This window comes from Hemitrygon akajei, chromosome 5, assembly GCF_048418815.1.
Source record: "Hemitrygon akajei chromosome 5, sHemAka1.3, whole genome shotgun sequence".
Lineage (NCBI taxonomy): Eukaryota > Metazoa > Chordata > Chondrichthyes > Myliobatiformes > Dasyatidae > Hemitrygon > Hemitrygon akajei.
This window is the reverse complement of record NC_133128.1, coordinates 147,633,379-147,656,191: the sequence shown is the minus strand read 5'-3', so window position 1 is coordinate 147,656,191 and position 22,813 is coordinate 147,633,379. Positions and strand designations below refer to the sequence as shown.

The 22,813-nt window shown below is 40.1% G+C and overlaps 1 protein-coding gene across 3 annotated transcripts in view; it reads left to right on the top strand.

Moving 5' to 3' along the window:
• LOC140728286 (collagen alpha-3(VI) chain-like) overlaps positions 1-22,813 on the top strand; it is a 64,025-nt gene that overhangs the window by 20,338 nt on the left and 20,874 nt on the right. For 2 of the 3 annotated variants that reach the window (XM_073046788.1, XM_073046787.1), the window contains exons 3-6: positions 8,202-8,804; positions 12,664-13,272; positions 14,028-14,633; positions 20,075-20,689. In XM_073046788.1, coding sequence (XP_072902889.1) covers positions 8,202-8,804; positions 12,664-13,272; positions 14,028-14,633; positions 20,075-20,689 — 2,433 coding nt within the window. The remainder of the gene's footprint in view (positions 1-8,201; positions 8,805-12,663; positions 13,273-14,027; positions 14,634-20,074; positions 20,690-22,813) is intronic. The other variant, XM_073046789.1, reaches the window with a different exon arrangement.

The window sequence follows — 22,813 nt, the reverse complement described above, 5'->3', positions numbered from 1 at the left end:
TTGGTGACATCGTTTGCAAGACTGATGTTGCAACACCACTCCTGCACATTGCTTCGTGTTTCAGTGGTGCTTGATTTAAAGCATCTTGCAGCTCATGATCTAGGAAAGGTCTGACAATTGCACTTTTTTTTCAGATTTTCTCCTTGAGTCCATGTTGCTAAACCTTTAACTCCGGAAATTCTCTGAATATGCTAGGGTAAAACGTCCCTGAGAACTTCTCTCATGCCCTCATCAGAGACGTTATACATGGTTCACAGTAAATGCATATGGAGCAACATCTCACATGTCTCAGACTTGATCACTAGGAACAATAACAACCTTCTCTTTGGGCACGTGGTGCCATTTGTCTGCTCCATTTCCACTCCTTAAACTTCAATAAAATATGTTGCCCTCAAGGAACTTTGCTCATTTTATCTTCAGGCTGCCATCTTTTATCTCCTCAATGTCTACTATCATCACCAACGTGATAATGACCAACTACTTTCCCAAACAGTAACACTATGACCTTGGTGCCAGTGTGCTACATAAAGGCTTGATGGTATTGCCATTCACTATGGCAAGAAATAAGGAAAGAGCTGTCAATAAAATACCCTTTATGGAAGGCAGTCTGTACTTAACCAATACTAGGGGCTGGCCTAACAGTGTATGAAATCTCATTCAGCACGGTAGACACAATACTTTTATTGTACTTCCTATGAGAAAAGACAAGAATATGCCAGGATTTACATTGGTTGAGTCGCATTTTTGGAAAAGAACTGTATGTTTGTTATTCAACAAACAGCTCCAGGAATTTCTGTTATCATTATAATTCAGGGATAACCATGCCATATAGCAGGGCTTTCATTTTTTGCTTTTCTTCTGACGATTACTGGTTCAAAGGTCAAGTTTAATGTCAGAGAAATGTATACAATATACCTACATCCTGAAATGCTTTTTCTTCACAAAACATCCACAAAAACAGAAAAGTGCCCCCAAAGAATGAACGACAGTTAAACGTGAGAACCCCAAAGTGCCCAGTTCCCCCTCCCACGCGTAAGCGGCAGCGAGTAACAATCCCCCCTCCCCCCACCAGCAAAAATAAACGCACATCGGTACAATCACTGAGCCCAAGCATGTGCTAAGCAATAGCAAAGACACAGACCAAAGTTAGTATAAAAGATTCGCATTTCATCCGAATTCGACAATCCACAGGTTCTCTCTCTCCCTTGCAATGGAGAGGGAGCTGTCCCACATTTTCACAGTGAGTGGGAGACATAACAACAACTGGCTGGTTTACGATCTTAAAACTCCGTTTCGTCCCTTTTTTCGGCCTCTGTGTCCTAAGATCATGAAGGCCTCATGTCTTCAGGCCTACAGTGAAAGATTTTACGGCTTCCTCGATGACACACGAATCTCCAGCCATCACAACAACCCTCGATCCGCCCGTCTCCAGAGCCCTGAGATCTTAGGTTTTGAACACGATCGAGATTCTCAGGCCAAACCCTTGGCATTGAATAATGGCCAGTCATTGAACCCCAAGAACGGGTCCCATTCCCGCAAAGAACTGAAGTCTGCGTGTAACTCCAGGTCAGGATCTTCAAAAGAACCGTGAGAGGAAAAAATAAAGAAATTAAAGGTAGAACTAGAGCTGTTTGCGAAGATGCAAGCAAAGGAGTTGCTGTTAGGCGCCATCAGTGCTCCTAAGCTCAACCCACCCTGAGCTTGGCGTATGTAATCCAGACCAACTGTGAAGATAAGCTCTCTCCCCCTTCCTGGATCATCACATACCCTCAGATCAGGCTAGCCAGCAGCAAACATTCCAGGTTAACCTCAGCAGTGCAACTCATGCAAAGTGACCTGCTTGCTGCTGTGACTGTACAGCATAAAAACACGAGATTGAAAACAGGAGCAGGAGCTGCTGAAATGTTTCACAAACCAACATTGCTGCTCAGTCTGATAGGGCTGATCTGACCTTGGCCTCTGTCTCCTTTTACACTTGATGCTCATGAACCTGGATTCCATTATGGGTTAAATATCAATCTTGGGCTCGTCTATACTTAATGACTCAACATCAATAGTTTTTTGGCTGGAGAACTTTAAGGGTTTGTGAGATTCTCAGGAAAGAAATTCCTCTTCATCTCTGTTTGAAGAGCATTGCCTTTATCCAGGAGGGCAGCAGAAACGGTTCAAAGATGTGTTCAAGGACTCCTTGGAGGAATGTAATGTTCTGCTAATTTCTTGGAACCTCTGGCCTATGACAGTTCATAGTGGAGAAAGAATAGTCAGGATGGTATTGAGAGCCTTGAATCTCTGCACCAGGAACACACACGTACAAGTTGGAGAAGGAGTGGACCATCTCACAAATTACCTGCCTGCTGCCCTGACAGCAACCACTTGCCTACAGTTCCCATATTAACATCATCAGCTACCTTAGAACCCACAAAGGCACAGTGGAAATGAACCATCCTCAACCCTGAGGGACTGAACAGGAAAGAAGCAAAATTCCCTCTAGCTAGGTTGTCCCCATCAGAGGAAAAAATCATGATAGCATTTTCCTTCCTGTGCACACTTAAATGGTTACATGTTTCAGTAAAATTTCCTTTCATTATCCTTAACAGGGATGACGGATTTCTCCTTACTTGTTAGGTGATTGCTTCTCATGTTACCCAAATCAAAAATGCCACAGAATTGTGACTTAATACTGAGTTACATATGGAGGGTTGTGGAGTTAAATAAAGAGGTAGATTAATTTTTGAAAGATTGTGGAAACAAAGGCTATGGGGGAACTGGCATGAAGTGGAGTTGAAGCCTAGGACAGATTAGCCATGATTATATTGAATAATGCAGCAGAGCTGAGGGCTGGTAGCCCAATTCTGCTCCTATTTTCTCAAGATCTTGAAAGCTTCAGACTGAATGCATGTAGACATCTTCCAGATAACATTGTGAGACCCGATGAGAAAGGATCATTCAGCTGCACCACCTCAGTCCTTCAGGCTGGATCCCCAGTTACAACGCAGATGTTACTGGGAATATTTGATTTTAACACGTATCTGATATTTCTAAGAAATCTCCTCTAAAAGCTCTCACATCAAAGTGCCTAAAGTTTTCCACTTTGGGACTTCAATAACACTAATCCTATTTTCAATGTTTGCAGTCTTGTAATACTTGGGCCTGTCACTGAAGATATCTTGAAAGTTGCACTTTTCAGTCCTGGATACTTGATTCATAACAGATGTTCCAAGCAGCATATTAAAGATATCAAGAAACACAGTTGGTTCAGACCGGCTGGGTAATGGTCTATAAAACTGTCTTAGTGGATCAGTGTTTTCAAGTAAATAAAGTGTTTAAGATGGTTCTGAAATGTAAATTGTTATTCCTGATCACTCTCTAATAGCGTACAAATGTTAGGTGTTAATGCTCTGATGGTGACTTCTCCACTTACAGATAATGACTGTTCAAGAATTCAGGTACCACCATATAGTACCTGATAGCTGCCTACTCTCCTGGAAAACATCAATGCTGGCTTCAGTGGAGAGAAATTTTCAATAAGCCGAACAAAGATTTGAGATTCGCTGATACTTAATAACTGCCAAAACACATTATTAAACATATCAACGTGGAGTGGAACCTCTGCTGTTCCCAACTTCAATGAATTGTTTGATGTATTCTCCAGCATTTTCATTGCAAAGCATGGTGCAAGTTCACCTATTCCACTAACTATTAATACTTTACTAATTTTGCTTTAACATTAAGCAGTTGTAAAGCTTGCAAATCTTCATTCCTGTGCTTAAAAAGTGTGAAAGTTGTTACACAACATGTGGGTATCTTGTGACTGTCACATGACCATGATGTAATTGAGTCTCTGCTTAGCATGATGTAATGGTCTTGTGATGGTGGAGTGATGTAATCTTCCCACCAGTGAGAGGTCATGTGATGGCCTGTTTCAACAGGTATAAAAGGGGAAAGCTTTGCTGTGACGCAAGTCAGTTCGTCGTTTAGTTAGTCAGTGACTCCGTTATGTTGCGTATTTGTCTCATGACGCAGTTTTGTTTTAAATGGAGTTTCACTTTCTGCCTTAAGTCTCAAAGGTTATTGCCAGCAGCCTCGCCAAACGCTGCCAGTTTAGTCCAGTTGGAGAGTGAAGTTTTATGGAAGTATGGAGACCCAAAGGATCGAGTAAAGTTGGTGTCATCATCGGTGATACAGGATTGACCTTATTGAATCCTCATTCAGAACAGATAGTAACCTGCATCCGAGATAGTCCCTGCTATAAGAGCAGGAAGGGCTGGAGCAGGGTTATTCCCCAAGGAAAAGTCAGTGCCTTTAAACCGTTTTTATTTCCTTCGTCGTAAATCCTTCAGGCAAGACATATTTCTGCTGGGATCAGCAGTAACGTCACGTCATCGAGGAATTTGTTACTTCAGGAAAGTCTCTCCTAATTGACTGTGTACATCATTTGGACTTTTGCATTTATCGCTTTAAGAACTGTTCGAGTTGCCGTATAGCAGTTAACTTCCGGTTAAGTTAGTCATTTGTTTACTTTTGTTTTTTTTATTGAGCAGTGTTTAATAAATATTTTATTTGTTCATAAAAAAAACGGTCTCGATTTTATATTTATTGTTGCCGGCTCATAACAACGTTAATAATAAAGCAGGCTTGGGAATTCATGATTCTCGATCAGCTGCATCAGCGCATCAATGGAGCTAAATTTTCTTGCATAGTCTTCACATACTAACTCACTTGCTGCAGTGAAGATCATGTGTATGTTGGTCCTTTTCCAGTACATCAGCATATCAAACCTTATATATTTCCTCCTTTTAAACATTCTCCATTATCTGATCACCAGTTCAGAGCTGCACTACTGGGAGCTTTGCTCCAACTGCAGCATGTTACTTTACCATCCAAATATATCTGCCTTCCTGTATAATGACATTCCTGATGCAATAGCTTTAAATTCTTGAGCTGTTATCTCAGATTTAATACATGACTACTTATTTGCTTCAGGTTTTAAATTTATGGCTCTACCATCTGATTTGAAACACCACCATGCACACTTCTCTACTGGCTCTATATATTTTGGCTCTATAACTTCCAGATAACGTGGTGCTACCGAATCCATGCGACACCTCTCTGGTAGTTAAAAAGTTAAGAAATCCAGCTAACGACATCACTTAAAATACCTTTTCTGAGGTAAATTGTGTTAAATTATCGCTGCAAAAAGTAAAGGGGTGAGCAATGGCAAGGTGAGTTCGGGGGATGAACCGATATGATGTGTTGCAAAATCGTTGCAGATGGAGTTCCAATGCCTGTAAAAATGGCCCAGGTGCAAGGTTGGATTGCTCTGGGTGTTGAGCTGATTTGAAAAGCTTGAGAGCGGCTTCAGGCTAGGTGACATGGTCTAGGCCCGAGCCCTTTGCATTAGCTGTATCCTAGAGCAAGGTATGATCCACTGTATAGATAATTTAAATGCAGGGCCAGATTGGAGGCGAGACCTGATTTCACTCGCCCTCTGCAATGTTCACTGCTCTCTCCAGGGTGCTGGAACCTTTTGCTGTTCCATTGTTTGGTCAATTTAAATGCCAGCCCAGACAGATTGAGAAGACAGGGTGTTGGGATCCAGGGTGAGAGCTGATTTCACTCATTCTCCCTGATGATCACTCCTCTCTCCATGGCACTGAGGCTATGAAGACTGCCCTGGCTGTTGTGCTCTATGCTCGTTAATATGATATTACCGAGGCTTGGGGCCTACTCTGGGCTGCTCCAAGGTTTGGATCTGAGGACTCAATTTGGTTCGGAATGTTGTTGTTCGCTTCAATTGATTGCATGATTTGTGCATTTTTTCCCTTCTTTTGCACATCGGGTGTTGGTCTTTTATTTTTTTCTTTAATTGGGTTCTTTTGGGCTTCTTGCTTTGTGGCTATCTGTGAACAAACAAATCTCAAGGTTATATAACTTATACATTCTTTGATAATAAATGTATTTTGAATCTTTTGTTAAATATTATGGAGGCGATATTGATAGTGAAGAACGATATTGTGAATTACAGGGGATCTTGATCAGTCAATGAATTGGGCTGAGGAATGGGAAATGGATTTCAATGTAAATAAGTGAGAGGTGATGCATTTTGGAAAGTCAAACCAACAGTAGGGAACTAGGGAGTGTAATAAATGTACGGAGTACAAGGGCTTAGCTCATTGTAAGTCACGTCACAGGAAGAAGAGGTGTAGAAAAAAGTGCTTAGCATGTTTGGTATGTCACCAAAGGACTCAAAAATTTTTACAGATGTACTGTGCAGAGCGTTCTAACTTGCTGCATCACCGTCTACTATGGGAGTGCTATTGTACAGGATTGAAAAAGGCTACAGAGACTTGTAAACTTAGTCATCTCCGTCATGGGCACTAGCCTCCGTAGTATCCAGGACATCTTCAAGGAGTGATGCCTCAAAAAGGTGACATCCATTATGAAGGACACCCATCGCCCAGAGCATTTCCTGTTCTCATTTCTACCATCAAGAAGGAGGTACAGGAGCCAAAGGCACATTTCAATGATTCTAGAACAGCAGCTTCTCTACCATCGAACCCATGAACACGACCTCACTACTTTCTTATTTTTATTTTTGCACTATTTATTTAATTTAACTATTTAATATATACACACTTACTGTAATTCACACTTTTTCCTCTAATATTATGTATTGCTTTGTACTGCTGCCACAAAGACAACAAATTTCATGACATAAACTGATGATATTAAACCTGACTCTGATTTTGAAATATACTCTTTATCTGCTCTCTTAATACCCAACTTCAAAGAAAAAAGCTGATTTTGATTGCCTTCATCAGTCAGAGCACTGAGTTAACAGTTGGGACACCATGTTCCAGTAGTATAAGATGTTGGAGAGGCCGCACTTGGAATACTTTGTAGTTTTGGTCAGGAAAGACTGGTTAAACTAGAAAGAGTTCAGAGAGATTAATGAGGATGTAGCCAGGTTTAGAGGACCTATATCATCGAAGAATGAGGGACAACCTTATAGATGTGTTCAACCCTATATAAAGGGTTTAAAATTAGGAAAGGCATAGATAAGGTGGGTGGTAACAGTTTTTCTCTCTGGGGTAGGGGAGTCCAAAATCAGTGGGATAAATTTGGGGTGAGAGCAGAAGGATTTAAAAAGGACACGAGGGGGAATTTTTACATGTAGAGGGTGATGAGTAATGGAATGAGCTGCCAAAGGAAGATATTAAGGCAGGTACAGTTGTGTCATTTAAGAAGCACTACGAAAGGAATATGGAGGGTTGTGGCTTAAAGAAATATGGGTTGAATGCAGGAAATTGGGACTAGCTGGGAGGGCATTGTATTTGGCATGGTCTGGTTGGGCAGGAGAGCTGGAACTATTCTGCCTTGCTCTATGTCTCTGACATTAAGTAATTTTTGACAGAACTTGCATTTTTCCACCTTAACACTAGATGGCCACCTGATTTGATTAAGATTTCATTGTTATTATATGTGATGGTGACACGTTGATATTCTTTAAAAGTAGTTTGAACAGAATCTTAGGAATAAAAGAAACTCCATGTTATCTCGCCAGTTTGAACATTTTCTTGTACAAATTGATCACAGTCTTTTTATTTTCAAAATCTTTCTAATTTATTCCCTTCAAGACTTGAATATTTCTCCCATGTTAGGGCAATGCACTACTTACTGAATGAGCTACCAAAAAAAACGAGTATCTGGCTTGCCCCTATCATCAGGAATTGTTATATTCCAGTTGCTCTTGGCTCTCTCTCTCTCTGTTTTTATCAGCAATGCACACATGACTGGTCCACAGAATTTATTTTCCTTTCCGCCTCAAACTTGCTATTCTACAGTTTCTCCCTCTATCTGCAATTGGCACAAAATTATTCTTTCTTCAGGTTTGAATGCAAGTGAAATCCTGATGACTTCATTCTTCAGCCCTCTTAATAGCCATACGTATTTTTGACATTTTGACTGCTGTCTGCTTGTTCAGTCTCAGTTTAGTAATATCTTTTCCTCAGGTTGCAAAATAACACCTGGTGAATTCCCCTGTTATTTTCCTAGACTTCATACATTGAGTGGTTTTATAAACTTCATTGTATTCAATTTTGCTCTTTTTAGTTAACCTGAGAACATGAATGGCACTGCATAAATGTAAAAGTGTTTTGAAGTACTGTCTTAACATGTTCATCTTATTTTTCTCTTGAAAGCACAAGAATCAGCTGACCTAATCTTCCTAATTGATGGATCAAATAATGTGATACAAGCTGAATTTCAGTTCATACAATCATTCATTGAAAATTGCATTAAAGATCTTAATATTGGCCCCAATGGCATCCAGATTGCTGTGGTACAGTATAGCAACACCCCGAGTACCGAGTTCTATTTGAACACGTATAACACAAAAACAGAAGTGCTCGAAGCCTTAAACTATCTTCAGCCGAAAGGTGGAGGTGAAGCTAACACTGGACTGGCTCTCCAGTTTCTGATCGACTATCACTTTACTCCATTATCTGGGAGCAGGGCAGCACAGGAGGTACCTCAGGTAATGATCCTTCTAACTTCAAGACCGTCCAGCGATGATGTCCGGAGTGGAGTGTTTTCAGTAAAAAAGCAGGGCACCTTTACATTTGTTATTGGTGTGAAACTTGCTGATGCAGCTGAAGCTAAGACGATAGCCACTGATCCTTCATTTACTGTGCTCATTCCTGAATACCAACAACTGGATTCAGCACGGCAACAACTAATGCCTCTGTTCTCACTGGTGGCCAAAAAACAACTGGTGATCCAGGTGCAAGAATCTAAGGTAGAAGGTGGGCAACTTCCAATACTTCTAAGCATTATTTTTATTGTTTGCAGATGTAAGACAAATATTTTCGACAAACTAGATGACTTTCTTTCTACTAAAGCTGCTTTGTTTGTACACAAGATTTCAGTTTGGAGAGATAGCGACCTGTTCAAGGCTAAGTAGCTCATCAAATAGAAAATCTGCATTTGCCTTCCCAGAACTTTAAGAAATCTGAAGAATAAAGTTAAAAATGAAAATGAGATTCCAAATCTGTTTGTGTATATTTTAATTAATTTGTTCTACCTTTCTCAATAGCTGCTTCAGGTTTTGAATGATTTTAGCAGCAAATACTTCAATAGGTACATTTAATATCGGAGAAATGTATACAATATACATCTTGAAATTCTTCTTCTTCGCAAATGCCCATGAAAACAGACTGCCCCAAAGAATGAATGAAAATTAAATGTTAGAACCCCAAAGCCTCCCCCAGATCCCTCCTCCCACACACAAACAGCAACAAGGCAATGATCCCTCCCTCCCCCACCAACAAAAAAGCATCGGCACCCTCCACCGGGCACTCAAGTGTTCAGCAAAGCATCAATAAAGACACAGACTTGCAGTACCCCAAAGACTATTTGTTCATCCGGTAATTCAACATACCATAGGCTCTCTCACGCTCTCTCTCCCTAATAAAGGAAAAAGAGGTGTCCCCATTTCACAGTGAGAGGGGAGACGTAACAAACAACTCTCTGATTTATGATGTTAGAAGTGTGTTGTGTCACTTTTTCTGAGCTCTGCACCCAGAGAGCTCAGGTCTCTGGACATACTGCCCATGGCAGCTAATCCTTGGGATATCAAAAGGCCCTGAGAGCGGGTCCCATTCCTGCAAAGAACCGAAGTCGGAGTGTAACTCCAGGTCAGGGTCTTCAAAAGAACCTTGAAAAGGAAAAAAAAGAGATATCAAAGATAGAAATAGAACTGTTTCCGAAGATGCAAGCGAAGGAGTCACTGTTCAGTGCCATTATCACTTCGCTCCATGAATTGGAATCTATCAATACGTGCAGAACACATTATGAATGCTCACCACATTAGGCAGCGTCTGAAGAGAGAGAAAAAAGTTAGTTTCCATATTAGTCATGGATTGAAACAATAGCTCTTGTTTCCCTTTCTCTTAGCATCTGCCCTTTTTCAGCTTATATATGACCATATACAATGGTATGCGAAAGCTTGGGCACCCCTGGTCAAAATTTCTGTTACTGTGAATAGTTAAGTGAGTAGAAGATGAACTGATCTCCAAATGTCATGAAGTTAAAGATGAAACATTCTTTTCAACATTTTAAGCAAGATTAGTATATTATTTTTGTTTTGTACAATTTTAGAGTGAAAAAAAGGAAAGAGCACCATGCAAATGTTTGGGCACCCCAAGAGATTTGAGCTCTCAGATAACTTTTACCAAGGTCTCAGACCCTAATTAGCTTGTTAGGGCTATGGCTTTTTCACAGTCATCATTAGGAAAGGCCAAGTGATGCAAATTTCAAAGCTTTATAAATACCCGACTCCTCAAACCTTGTCCCAACAATCAGCAGCCATGGACTCCTCTAAGCAGCTGCCTAGTACTCTGAAAATTAAAATAAATGATGCCCACAAACCAAGAGAAGGCTATAAGAAGATAGCAAAACTTTTTCAGGTAGCCATTTCCTCAGTTCACAATGTAATTAAGAAATGGCAGTTACCAGGAATGGTGGAGATCAAGTTGAGGTCTGGAATACCAAGAAAACTTTCTGAGAGAACTGCTCGTAGGATTGCTAGAAAGGCAAATCAAAACCCCCGTTTGACTGTAAAAGACCTTCAGGAAGATTTAGCAGACTCTGGAGTGGTGGTGCATTGTTCTACTGTGCAGCGACACCTGCACAAATATGACCTTCATGGAAGAGTCATCAGAAGAAAACATTTCCTGCATCCTCACCACAAAATTCAGCATCAGAACTTTGCAAAGGAACATCTAAACAAGTCTAATGCATTTTGGAAACAAGTCCCGTGGAGTGATGAAGTTAAAATAGAACTTTTTAGCCGCAATGAGCAAAAGAAAGTTAGGAGAAAAAAGGGTGCAGAATTTCATGAAAAGGACACCTCTCCAAGTGTTAAGCACGGGGGTGGATTGATCATGATTTGGCTAGTGTTGCAACCAGTGGCACGAGGAATATTTCACTGGTAGAGGGAAGAATGAATTCAATTAAATACCAGCAAATTCTGGAAGCAAACGTCACACCACCTGTAAAAAAGCTGAAGATGAAAAGAGGATGGCTTCTACATCAGGATAATGACCCAAAACACACCTCGAAGTCCACAATGGACTACCTCAAGATGCATAAGCTGAAGGTTTTGCCTTGGCCCTCATAGTCCCCCGACCTAAACATCATCGAAAATCTGTGGGTAGACTCAAAAGAGCAGTGCATGCAAGACGGCCCAAATATCTCACAGAACTAGAAGCCTTTTGCAAGGAAGTTTGGCGAAAATCCCCCAAACAAGAATTGAAAGACTCTTAGCTGGCTGCAGAAAGCGTTTATAAGCTGTGATACTTGCCAGAGGGGGTGTTATTAAGTACTGACCATGCAGGGTGCCCAAACTTTTGCTTCAGGCTCTTTTCCTTTTTTGTTATTTTGAAACTGTAAAAGATGAAAATGAAAAAGTAATCTTGCTTAAAATATTAAAGAAATGTGTCATCTTTAACTTCACGTCTTTTGGAAATCAGGTCATCTTTTACTCGCTTAGCTATTCGCTTTAGTAACAGAAATTATGACTGGGGAGCCCAAACTTTTGTGTGCCACTGTTTTGCAGATTAGCAGTAATCCCAGTATTTTCCCTTAGATGTAATGCCTCCTGTCATTTTGCACTCAACCTGCTTATCAAAAAGAAATAAGTTTATTTGGAAGTGTTCTAAGTTACTTCAGTAGCAAGATTTTTAGCTGACTGAAAATTGATGGCAGATAAGCCTTGCACTACCCTCCCGCATAAACACCTTCACAATTTTCCCTTCCAAGTCTTAAAAACATCGAAAGTCCTGCTGAATTCAGTTCCCATTTGTTAGTTAGTTAACAGGGACAGAAACTGATTAATGGTGATTGTCTACAGTAAAATCTTGTTGAAATCATTCGATTACCTATATCATTGGCAAGCGTCACTGAAATTTGTACATTTTTGCTTATTCAATCAGTAAATACCACACTCTTCTGAAGCACTGAATATAAATTGGAAAACTAAAATAAAATATATTGTAGTTATTATTGTTCAGATTCATTTTAAAATTGATATTGCTCAGCAATAATAATCCATCCATGAGCTAGCTGGCACATCTCTGCTGACATGGTCTCAACCTTCAGATATTTGCTCACAAGGCTGTGATCCTGTATATTACAAGCACACAACTATATAAATGGTTATTTGTTATTACAAGAATTATTTTGTGCTAACGTTTGCAAGAATTCAATGTTCTAACAATCTTTGGTAGAATAAATAAATCTTTTTTTTTAATTAGTTTTTTTATTAGTTTTTCAAAACATTTTACAAATTAAAAACCCCAAATCCCAATGAGGAACATTAATACAGTGCAAAATTAAGCATACAATAACAATATGCTACAAAGGAAGATAATTAACAAAAAAGCACCTAAATTAAAGACAAGTAAGCTTAGTATCCTCCCCAAGCCCCACAACACAAGAAAAAACAACAACAACTCCAGACCAACCACAACACAATATAGAGAGAAATCTTTTAAACTGCTTCATCAGTGTTCCAGTACAAGATCAAAATTTATTCTTTAGGATTAAAGTAATTATATGATGCAAAAGTTTCCATTATTCATCTAACCCAATGTTACTTTGCAGCCCAAGTCAGCAAGAGAGACATAATATTCCTGATTGATGGTAGCTCCGTTGTGGGAAATGCTAACTTTTTGGAAATCACCAAGTTTATTTCAAATATAGTCAGCAAATTTGTAATTGGACCGGACTCTGTGCAAGTAGGACTGGTGCAATACAGTGTCGATGCACGGACTGAATTTTACTTGAATACCCACTCAAGAAAATCTGATTTGCAAGCCGCAATAAAGAGACTCAGAATGAAAGGCGGTTCGGAAGTCAACACTGGCAAAGCACTGGACTACGTTTTCAAAAACCACTTTACCAGAGCAACTGGAAGTAGAAAAGAGGACGGAGTTCCCCAGCTTTTGGTCACCATCACCGGAGAAAAATCTCTGGATGATGTAAAGCCTCCTGCAGAGACCCTTAAGCGAGCTGCTGTAATGACTCTGGCCATTGGAGTAAATAACGCAGATCCTGCACAGATAAACGAAATTGCAATTGACCCCAGCTTAGTCTTCAATGTCGAACAATTCCAATCTCTCCCGAAGATAAAAGAACAAGTGCTGACACCACTCTCGACTCTGGCTGGTGTAACTGTTATTTATGAACAACCGACTGAACCATCTAAAAAAGGTATCTCTCCTTTGCAAACTACTGAATCTCTTTAATTCATTAAACGTGTTCCAGAACATTATATAATAGTTCTTTTCCCAGATTTGCTGAAATAAAGCAGTATTTAATGAAAAGAAATGCGGTCAGGGATTATTTGAATTTGCTTTGATTTCCCATTATGTTTCATTATAACAAAATCTTATAACAGCTGCATTTTAAAGTTATTAATAAATTGTTAGGTCCTAATTGTTGCCAATGAACATACTGTATATGTTCCATAGAGATTGACCTTTTAGTTTCTTATGCTAATAGTGCCTCTGAATGCCAAGGGTACTTGGTTTGATTCCCCCTTGTTGTCGTTAGTATTGGCTGTCAATTGTTGGCATGTTAATACTACTTATCAGGACATGCCTAATTAAGCTGTCTGCCTGTTCAGATTCATACAGGGCAACACTTGAAAAGTTCTTCCTGGTTGGAATCAGCCACCTGTTTGGCCCAAGTGCTGAGTGATTGCTGAATACAAAGTTCATGACATTAGCAGGTGATGCCCAAATACCAATGCATTTCAAGTCATACCACAACTGTCTTTATTGGCAATGAACATAGCTATAAAAACAGCAAGTCCATGTGGCTTGTGTTTTAAGCTTTCAAAGAAGAGTTATTTTCAAAGCTTAAGAAACAGATTACTTTCAAATTAAAAAGAAAGCATGCCTATATTTAATATCTCAGATGTTGCTGATATTATATTGTAGTAACTGTGTATTTTATTTGGTTAGTAGTGGACAAGAAAGACATTGTGTTCCTTATTGATGGATCATACAAAAGTGGAAGAAGAAATTTACCTGCTATCCAGAACTTCATCATAAAAACAGTTGGTGCCTTTGACATTGGAAGTGATGCTGTACAAGTAGGTCTAGTACAGTACAGTGATCTGTCAGACTCTGAGTTCTTTTTAAACACCTACTCATCAAAAGATGAAATAATCTCTCATGTAAGAAAACTCTCACTGAGAGGTGGAACTGTTCTCAAGACTGGAGAAGCCTTGAAATATGTTCTAAAGTATCTCTTTACTAAATATTCAGGAAGCAGACAGGAAGAGGGTGTTCCCCAATTTCTGGTTCTCATTACTGGTGGAAAATCAAGAGATGATGTAAAGGAAGCCTCTGAAACACTTTCACAAGCTGGCATTAAAACTCTGGCCATTGGATTTGAGAATGCCATAAGGCAACAGCTTCAAGAGGTTACGTTGGACCCCAGCTTGGTTTTTGATATGAAAGATTTACGTTCCCTACAAGCAATAGAGTGGGATGCACTTTTCCCCTCGTCAACTCTAAATAGTGTGACACAAACCTCTGTCCTGCCGATATCTCCAACCACCAAAGGTAAATGATCTTTGAACTGCTGTGCTTTAGTTAAACTCCCTTACACTTAATTAAGTAAATAGAAGTATCATAACTCTAAGTAATCTCTTTTCTGAACACTCTACTAATATTCTGTAAAATGATAATTGCAACTAAAGTCTTCTGCAAGTAATAAGCAACTTGAAATATTAATTCTTTTTGTTTATCAAAGCTGTTTCCTGACCCATTGAGCATTTTCATCATTTTTTGTTTTAGTTACAGCGATATAGCCATTTAGCCTAGGGGTTAAGGTGAAAGCCAATAAGCCTCTTTTGACCGTAACTTTTGCAAAAATTCTTGGTAATATTCATCCTATTGTAATTGTGTAAAAATGATCAATGTGTTGTGTCTTAATAGGGTCATTGTTTCTGGTAAAGAGCTGTTCAGCTCCCTCTAACTGCTACAGGCATCTATCCACAATGTAGATGTATGGTCAGAAACAGCCAAAAATGAATGGCACAGATGAATTTGACATAATAAGCATAATCTCCCGGTTACCACCCATTTCAATTTCACTTCCCATTCCTATTTCGGCATGTCAGTCCATGACTTCCTCTGATATTATCACTCCATGATGAGGCCACACTCAGGTTGGAAAAGCAACACCTTTTATTCCATCTGGGTAACCTCCAACCTGATGGAATGAACATCGAATTTTTGAACTTCTGGTACTTGCCCCCCCCCCCCCCACCACCATTCCCTGTTTCCGTTTCCTTCTCTCAACTTATCTCCTTACCTGCCCATCACTTCCCTCTGGTTCTCCTCTCCCTTCCCTTTCTTCTTTCTTCCATGGTCTTCTGTCCTCTCCTATCAGATTCTTCCTTCTTCAGCCCTTTATATCTTTCACCAACTTCCCGGCTCTTTACTTTACCCCCTCATCCCCTCCAGGTTTCACATTTCACCTGCCACCTTGTACTTCTTCCTCCACCTCACCTTCTTGTTCTGACTTCTTTCCTTCCTTTCCAGTCCTGATGAAGGGCCTTGGCCTGAAATGTCAACTGCTTACTCTTTTCCATAGATGCTGCCTGGCCTGCTAATTTCCTTAGCATTTTGTGTGTGTTGCTTTGGACTTCTAGAATCTACAGATCTTCCTGTGTTTGTGAATCCAGGAATTGCTTTCTGCTCCAGTTCTAATTGTTGGGAATGGCTCTCCTTCTTTGTTACAGATGCTATTTTATAATGCTGCATTCTCCCATGGAAAATAATTGTATTCCAGAAAAATAGGTGAGAAACTCTATGAATGGAATAAAAGCCATGTCAAACTGGAGGGAAACCATTAGTTTCTGCCTTCTGGTTGTGGACAGGGACTGTGCTTTTCTTTAGCAGACAGACCCGGAGAAAAACCGTAAATGTTTGGAGAATTTGCTACAACTCAACAGGACATTGGTGAAACCACACCTGAAGCACTGTGTATCTTTTGATGTCCTAATTAAAGGCGGTATACATTACAGACAATCAGAAGGGTTCAGCAGGTTGATCCCGGAATAGAACATAGAACATAGAAATCTATAGCACATTAGAACCATAGAACCATAGAACACTACAGCACAGAAAACAGGCCCTTTGGCCCTTCTAGTCTATGCCAAAACTTTATTCCGCTAGTCCCATTGACCTGCACCCAGTTCATAACTGTCCCGACCTCTCCCATCCATGTATCTATCTAATTTATTCTTAAAACTTAAGAGTGAGCCCGCATTTACCACGTCAGATGGCAGCTCATCCACACTCCCACCACTCTGAGTGAAGGAGATCCCCTAATGTTCCCCCTAAACCTTTCCTCTTTCACCCTAAAGCAATGTCCTCTTGTATTTATCTCTCCTAATCTGAGTGGAAAGAGCCTACTCGCACTTACTCTGTCTATAACCCTCATAATTTTGTAAACCTCTATCAAATCCCCCCTCATTCTTCTACACTCCAAGGAATAAAGTCCTAACTTGTTCAATCTTTCCCTGTAACTCAACTCTTGAAGGCCCGGCAACATCCTAGTAAATCTTCTCTGCACTCTTTCAATCTTACTGATATCCTTCCTATAGTCAGGTGACCAGAACTATACACAATAACAGGCCCTTCATCCCACAATGCTTTGCCATCCATGTAACCTACTCTGGAAGCTGCCTAGAATTTCCCTACTGCATAGCCCTCTGGTTTTCTAAGGTCCATGTACCTACCTAAGAGTCTCTTAAAAGACCGTCTTGAATCTGCCACTACCACCTTCTTTGGCAGTGCATTTCACATGCCCACCACTCTCTGTGTGAAAAATTTACCTATGCCATCACCCCCCATATCTACTTCCAAGTACCTTAAAATGATGCCCCCTCGTGTTAACCATTTCAGCCCTGGGAAAAAGCTTCCGGCTATCCACACGATCAATGCCTCTCAAAATCTTATACATCTTTATCATGCTTCCTAGCACCTTTTAGGGGGTGAAAACTGAAGGGTCTGTGCCTATTATACTCATCAGAGGAATGAAAGGTGACCTTACAAATGTGAGATTCTGAGAAGGGGTAGTGAGGTAAATGTTTCTCTTTGTAGGAAGACCTGGAATTAAGAGAGAATTTTAGAATAAGACGTCACCATATGAGATGAGGATTTTTTTTTTCCTCAGAGGCTGGTGAAACTTTGGAATTCTCCATCCCAGAGAACTGTGGAAGGCTGAATACTATAACACCAAGGTAGATTTTTAGTTCATATGGGAGGATGGCTGAATCTGGGACAGGAAAGTGGGACTGAGCACAAGGTCTGACCTGCCCCAATGACATTCAAAATGTGGAGCAGGCACAAGGAGAAACTTTACTCCTCTTTCTTAGAATTAACAGCATTGCACCCAACTCTGCACCCCTGATATTTGCCCCTCCAGTGATAATGACCACCTTATTCTGCTACTGAGCTCAACCCCCAAGTCCAGATCAGAGTTCAGTTATATTGTACTGAGGGGCTGGATACACTTTGTATCTGGCCCCTTACCACAGTTTGAATAGTGTTCACCGTCTGGATAGAAAAGGTAAGTAAAGGTAAATGATTTGTTTTATTTTAAGTTATTTAAATGTATCTCAACTATTTTTAAATTCCTTTGAATCTTAAGGATATTTAGAGGTAGTGATGTAGACTTTGGCAACACAAACTGTAAAAGATGTCAAAGTTTCATGAAAGAGATGAAACAGGTGGGCAGTGTGATAAAGAAGGCAAAAGGCATGCTTGCCTTCATAAATTGAGCATAGAATATAAAAGTTGAGGCAGAATGTTGCAACTTTACAAAAAATTGCACTTGGAGTATTATGTACAGTTTGGTTGCCACATTATAGAATCAGAGTTAGAAACAGATTTGTTACTATTGGTATATGTTGTGAAATTTGTTGTTTCCTGGCAGTTGTAGAGAGCAAGACAAAAATTAGTGCCTATAATTTACTACAAATAAGTAAATATGAACAAAAGATGAATTAAAAGGATACTTATTTACTATAGGTTAAGTTTAGAGTAACAGGCCCTTTTGGCCCAATGGGCTGGCACTGTAAATTACACTCACGTGACCAATTAAAATACGAACCCGTACATCTTTGGAAAGAGGTAGGAAACTGGAGCACCCAGAGGCAGCTCATGCAGTCACGGGGAGAGCACACCAACACTTACAGACAGTGTGAGATTGAACTCTGGTCACTGGTGCTGTAATGACATTATACTAATTGATACGTGACCATGCCGATATGGATGCGTTGAGGAGAGTTCAGAGGAGATTCAACAGGATGTTGCCTGGATTGTAGGACTTTAGTTATGGGGAGGAATTTGGATAGGGTGGGCTCGTCTTCCCTGAAATGATGGGGCCTAAGGATAACCTGATAAGCAAGAAGTATATAAAGCTATAAGAAACCCATATAGAGTAGATAATCAAAATCATTTCCCCATGGAAGGGCGTGAGAGGAAAGAATTTTAACGGGGACTTGAGAAAAATGTTTTTTCCTCAGGAAGTGTTTGGAATTTTCTGCAGAGGAGGTGATGGAGTCAGATACAATTATTGTGTCTAAGAGACATTTAGACACCAAATTAGGCAAGGCACAGGAAGGTATGATGTCATGTGGAACAATAGCGTAAGTGTAGATGGGCAGATATGGCTGCATAGCTGTCGTGTGCTGATGGGGGAGTTTCTGAGCTCTACAACTTTTTGACTCTTATGAGTCAGAATCAGGATTCACTAGCTAAGATCTAATAGCCACATGTTTCTCTCTACGCTTCATATTGTGAGCCCTTTAGCTCAGTAGAACCTATGGGTCTACAAAAAGATTAATGAGGTTATCTGATTATATTGGGGAGGGGGGGCAAGGACAAGGCTTTAGTCAAATGCAACATGACCTGACCTGTGATCTTGGCAGTTAAAAGACAATTAAGAAGCAGAGAAAGATTGTTTATTTTCACTGGCCAATCCCACTTCAGTGAACCCATTTGTTACATCTGTCATTGTTTTTTTTCTTTTCTACAATTCTACTGCAAACCCGTTGATATGGGCTATTTCAAAGAGGCTGTTGGCAAAATGAGCTGCCCATTTTCCTGGGATGTGCAGCAGCAATCTGGACTCACTGGAAGCAGAGCTGTAGAATACAAAGTTGTCCAGTGCTGGAGCAGAACGAGTCTCGGTTGAATGACAGAGTAACACTTCCCCAAACTAATTTACTCTGAATTTGCCAGAACTGGTCAAATGCTTGCACTGCTGAAAGTTGAGCCTCTGAAATGTGTCGAATTTATAGGATTGTAGAAACACACACCATACAATGGGGCCTTTTGTCCCACCTGATAATGCTGGCTGCTGTGCCTTTCGATTCTAATCCCACTTGCTTGCATTAAGCCCACATCCCTCTCCTCTTCCCATATAAGTACTTGTCCAAATGCATTTTAAACATTGTAACTGTATGTTCCTCCTCTACCTGCTTTGGCAGCTCCTTCAAGATAGTCACTGTCCCCGAATGAAAAACTTACCCCTCATATCCTTTAAATTTATCCTCTCCCATCTTAAACCTGTGCCCCAAAGTTCTCGATTGCCTCATATGACAAAAATTTCTGACTACACATCTCTGCCCCTCAAAGTTTTGTAAACTCCTCTCAGTCTTCTATGTCCCAGTGAAAATATATCCAATTTAACCTAACTCATGTTTATAACTACATCTCATCTACAATCTCTCTACTGCTACCACATCCTTCCTGTGTATGGTGACTTGGACTGTGCCCGAAAGTCTAATGAAGTGTAACCAACATTTTGTATAGTTGCAACATGCCAACTTAACTCTGTTGCTTAGTGTCTCCTTTTATCAGTTTAATACAGGTGTTGATGCTTTAATGACTTATCTCTGAGAAATTAGCATAACTTTACTGCTTCTTTGTTCAAGTAAATCATGCTCTGAATTTACAGCATTATTCATGTGCAATTCTCTTTTTAGTTGTAACCGAAGCAGCCAAGAAAGATATTGTTTTCTTAATTGATGGATCATTTCATGTGGGAAACAGAAATTTAAAAGCCATCTGCAACTTTATCATAAGTATAATTGAGTCCCTGGATATTGGAAGTGACAAAGTGCAAGTAGGCCTCGTACAGTACAGTGATGCTGCAACGCCCGAGTTTTATCTAAACACCTTCTCATCAAAAGATGAACTCATTGCTAATGTAAAGAGACTCACACTGAGAGGTGGCAAAGAGGTCAAGACTGGAGCAGCCTTGGATTACGTTCATAAGTATTTCTTCACCAAATATGCAGGAAGCAGAAAAGAAGAAGGTGTTCCACAGTTTTTGATTATTATTACAGGCGGACGGTCAAGGGATGATGTCAAAGCACCTTCAGATGCCCTGCTACGAGCTGGTGTGATGACTTTAGCCATCGGAGCTAAGAATGCAGTAAGACAGCAGCTACAAGAGGCTGCTGTAGAACCCGGTTTGGTTTTTAACGTGAAGGAGTTTAAATCACTTCCAGAGATTAAGCAGGATGTGCTGTTGCCATTATCAACTCTATCCGGTGTGAGGATAATTTCTGAAACGCCAACAGTAAAGACTCCCAATGGTATCTGAATTTTATTCTTTGTAATTTGACAAAATATCTTGTGAAACCTGACAGCACAGTAGTGTAACAGTTATCACAGTGCTTTACAATGCCTGTTGTAAGATTGGGGTTTGATTCCTGACACCGTCTGTAAGGACTTTATATGTTCTATATACTGCGACCTCTTGGGTTTCCTCTGGGTGCTCCAGTTTCCTCCCACAGTCCAAAATGATGTACATTTAGGGCTAGTGAGTTGTAGGCACGATATATTGGCACTGGAAACATGGTGACACTTCCACACATGGTGAAACACAGTGCCCAGCACGATTCTTGCTGATTTGATTTGATACAAATGATGCATTTCACTGTATACTTCAATGTACAGTACGTGACAAATAAAGCTAATTTTAATCTTAATGCTAAATTAATAGGAACCACTGAGGCACCTGTGATTTCTATTCTCTGAATACTTGGGAACACATACAAGAGAAAGCCATCAATCCTTCAACCCTTATCCAGTATTCAATAGGATTATGGGTAATTATGACCTACTCCTTGTTCACCTCCTTTGTTTAAAATTTGTTAATTAGCAATAATACCAACATTAGCATACCATTTGCCATTCGAAAATGAAGTTTTCAAACCTCTTCCACCCTTAGCTTGAAGACCTGGTCTAATTCTTAGACTATATTCTCTATTAATAGAATGTCCAACCTGCAGAAGTGCTCTCCTTCTCATAAATCTGTAGAACCAGGGAAAGATATGGCATGGAAATAGACTCTTCAGCCTTTGAGTCCTCAGCAAACATTCAGTACCCATTTTATACTAGACTATTTTATCAAGTCAAGTCAAGTCAAGTCACTTTTATTGTCATTTCGACCATAACTGTTGGTACAGTGCATAGTAAAAATGAGACAATGTTTTTCAGGGCCATGGTGTTACATGACACAGTACAAAAACTAGACTGAACTACGTAAAAAAAACACACAGAGAAAGCTACACTAGACTACAGACCTACACAGGACTGTATAAAGTGCACAAAAACAGTGCAGGCATTATAATAAATAATAAACAGGACAATAGAGCAAAGTGTCAGTCCAGGCTTTGGGTATTGAGGAGTCTGATAGCTTGGGGGAAGAAACTGTTACATAGTCTGGTCGTGAGAGCCCGAATGCTTTGGAGTCTTTTCCCAGATGGCAGGAGGGAGAAGAGATTGTATGGGGTCATGGGGTCCTTCATAATGCTGTTTCCTTTGCGGATGCAGCGTGTAGTGTAAATGTCCTTATCATCCTCCTCATCATGTTCCTCGTGTTCCAATAAGCCTCAAATTCCACCAGCAACAGGCACATAAAGTGGCCAATTAATCTAGAAACCTGCACATTGTTGGGACGTGGGTAGAATCCAGAGCACTGGTGAAAACTCAGGTGGTCACAGGGAGAATGTGTAAAGTTCACACACAGGAGATCAGGTTTGAACCCAGATTCCTGGAGCTGTGAGACAACAGCTCTACTGTTTGCACCACTGTGCTGCTCATGGATCTGTCCACTGCTCAATCTGCCTTATCACCTCCCTTTATTGTCTTGAAAAGTTCAATCAGCCGCTGCTCCTACCATCAATCCCACTCCCCCCCATCCAACGTGCAAAAACACCTAAATTAAGGGAGTTCAGCCCTATAGACGCTTCCTTACAATACCGTTCATGGCACAAATTGCTCTTCCATCCTACTGAGTTATATTTCATTATGGTAAATATTTTAGAAGAGTTTAATTAGCAGATGAGTACATCACACAATGGTGTTTGTAAGAAGTAAGGCTGTCACTTCTGAAAGTTTTTAAAGAGAAGTTCAGCTTAAGCTGGTGGGTTTTGCAAGCTTCAGTTAGGATGAATAGTCTGGTAATATGCAGAACAAAGGTCCATCATCCAGCTTGTGATAGAGATAAGTACTTATTCAATTTTGCCACACTCTGAATTTATTTGCCCGATGAAGTGTGATAGAAATACACAGCAGATAATACTTGAAGAAAAAGGTAACTAGAGCAGGCTGGTTTAATAGGCCCACCTTCTTCAGAGAAATATACGGACATTGTAATGTCAAAGGACATCAGATTAATTAAGAGAAGAGTCAGATTTAAGAAAGGTCACCAA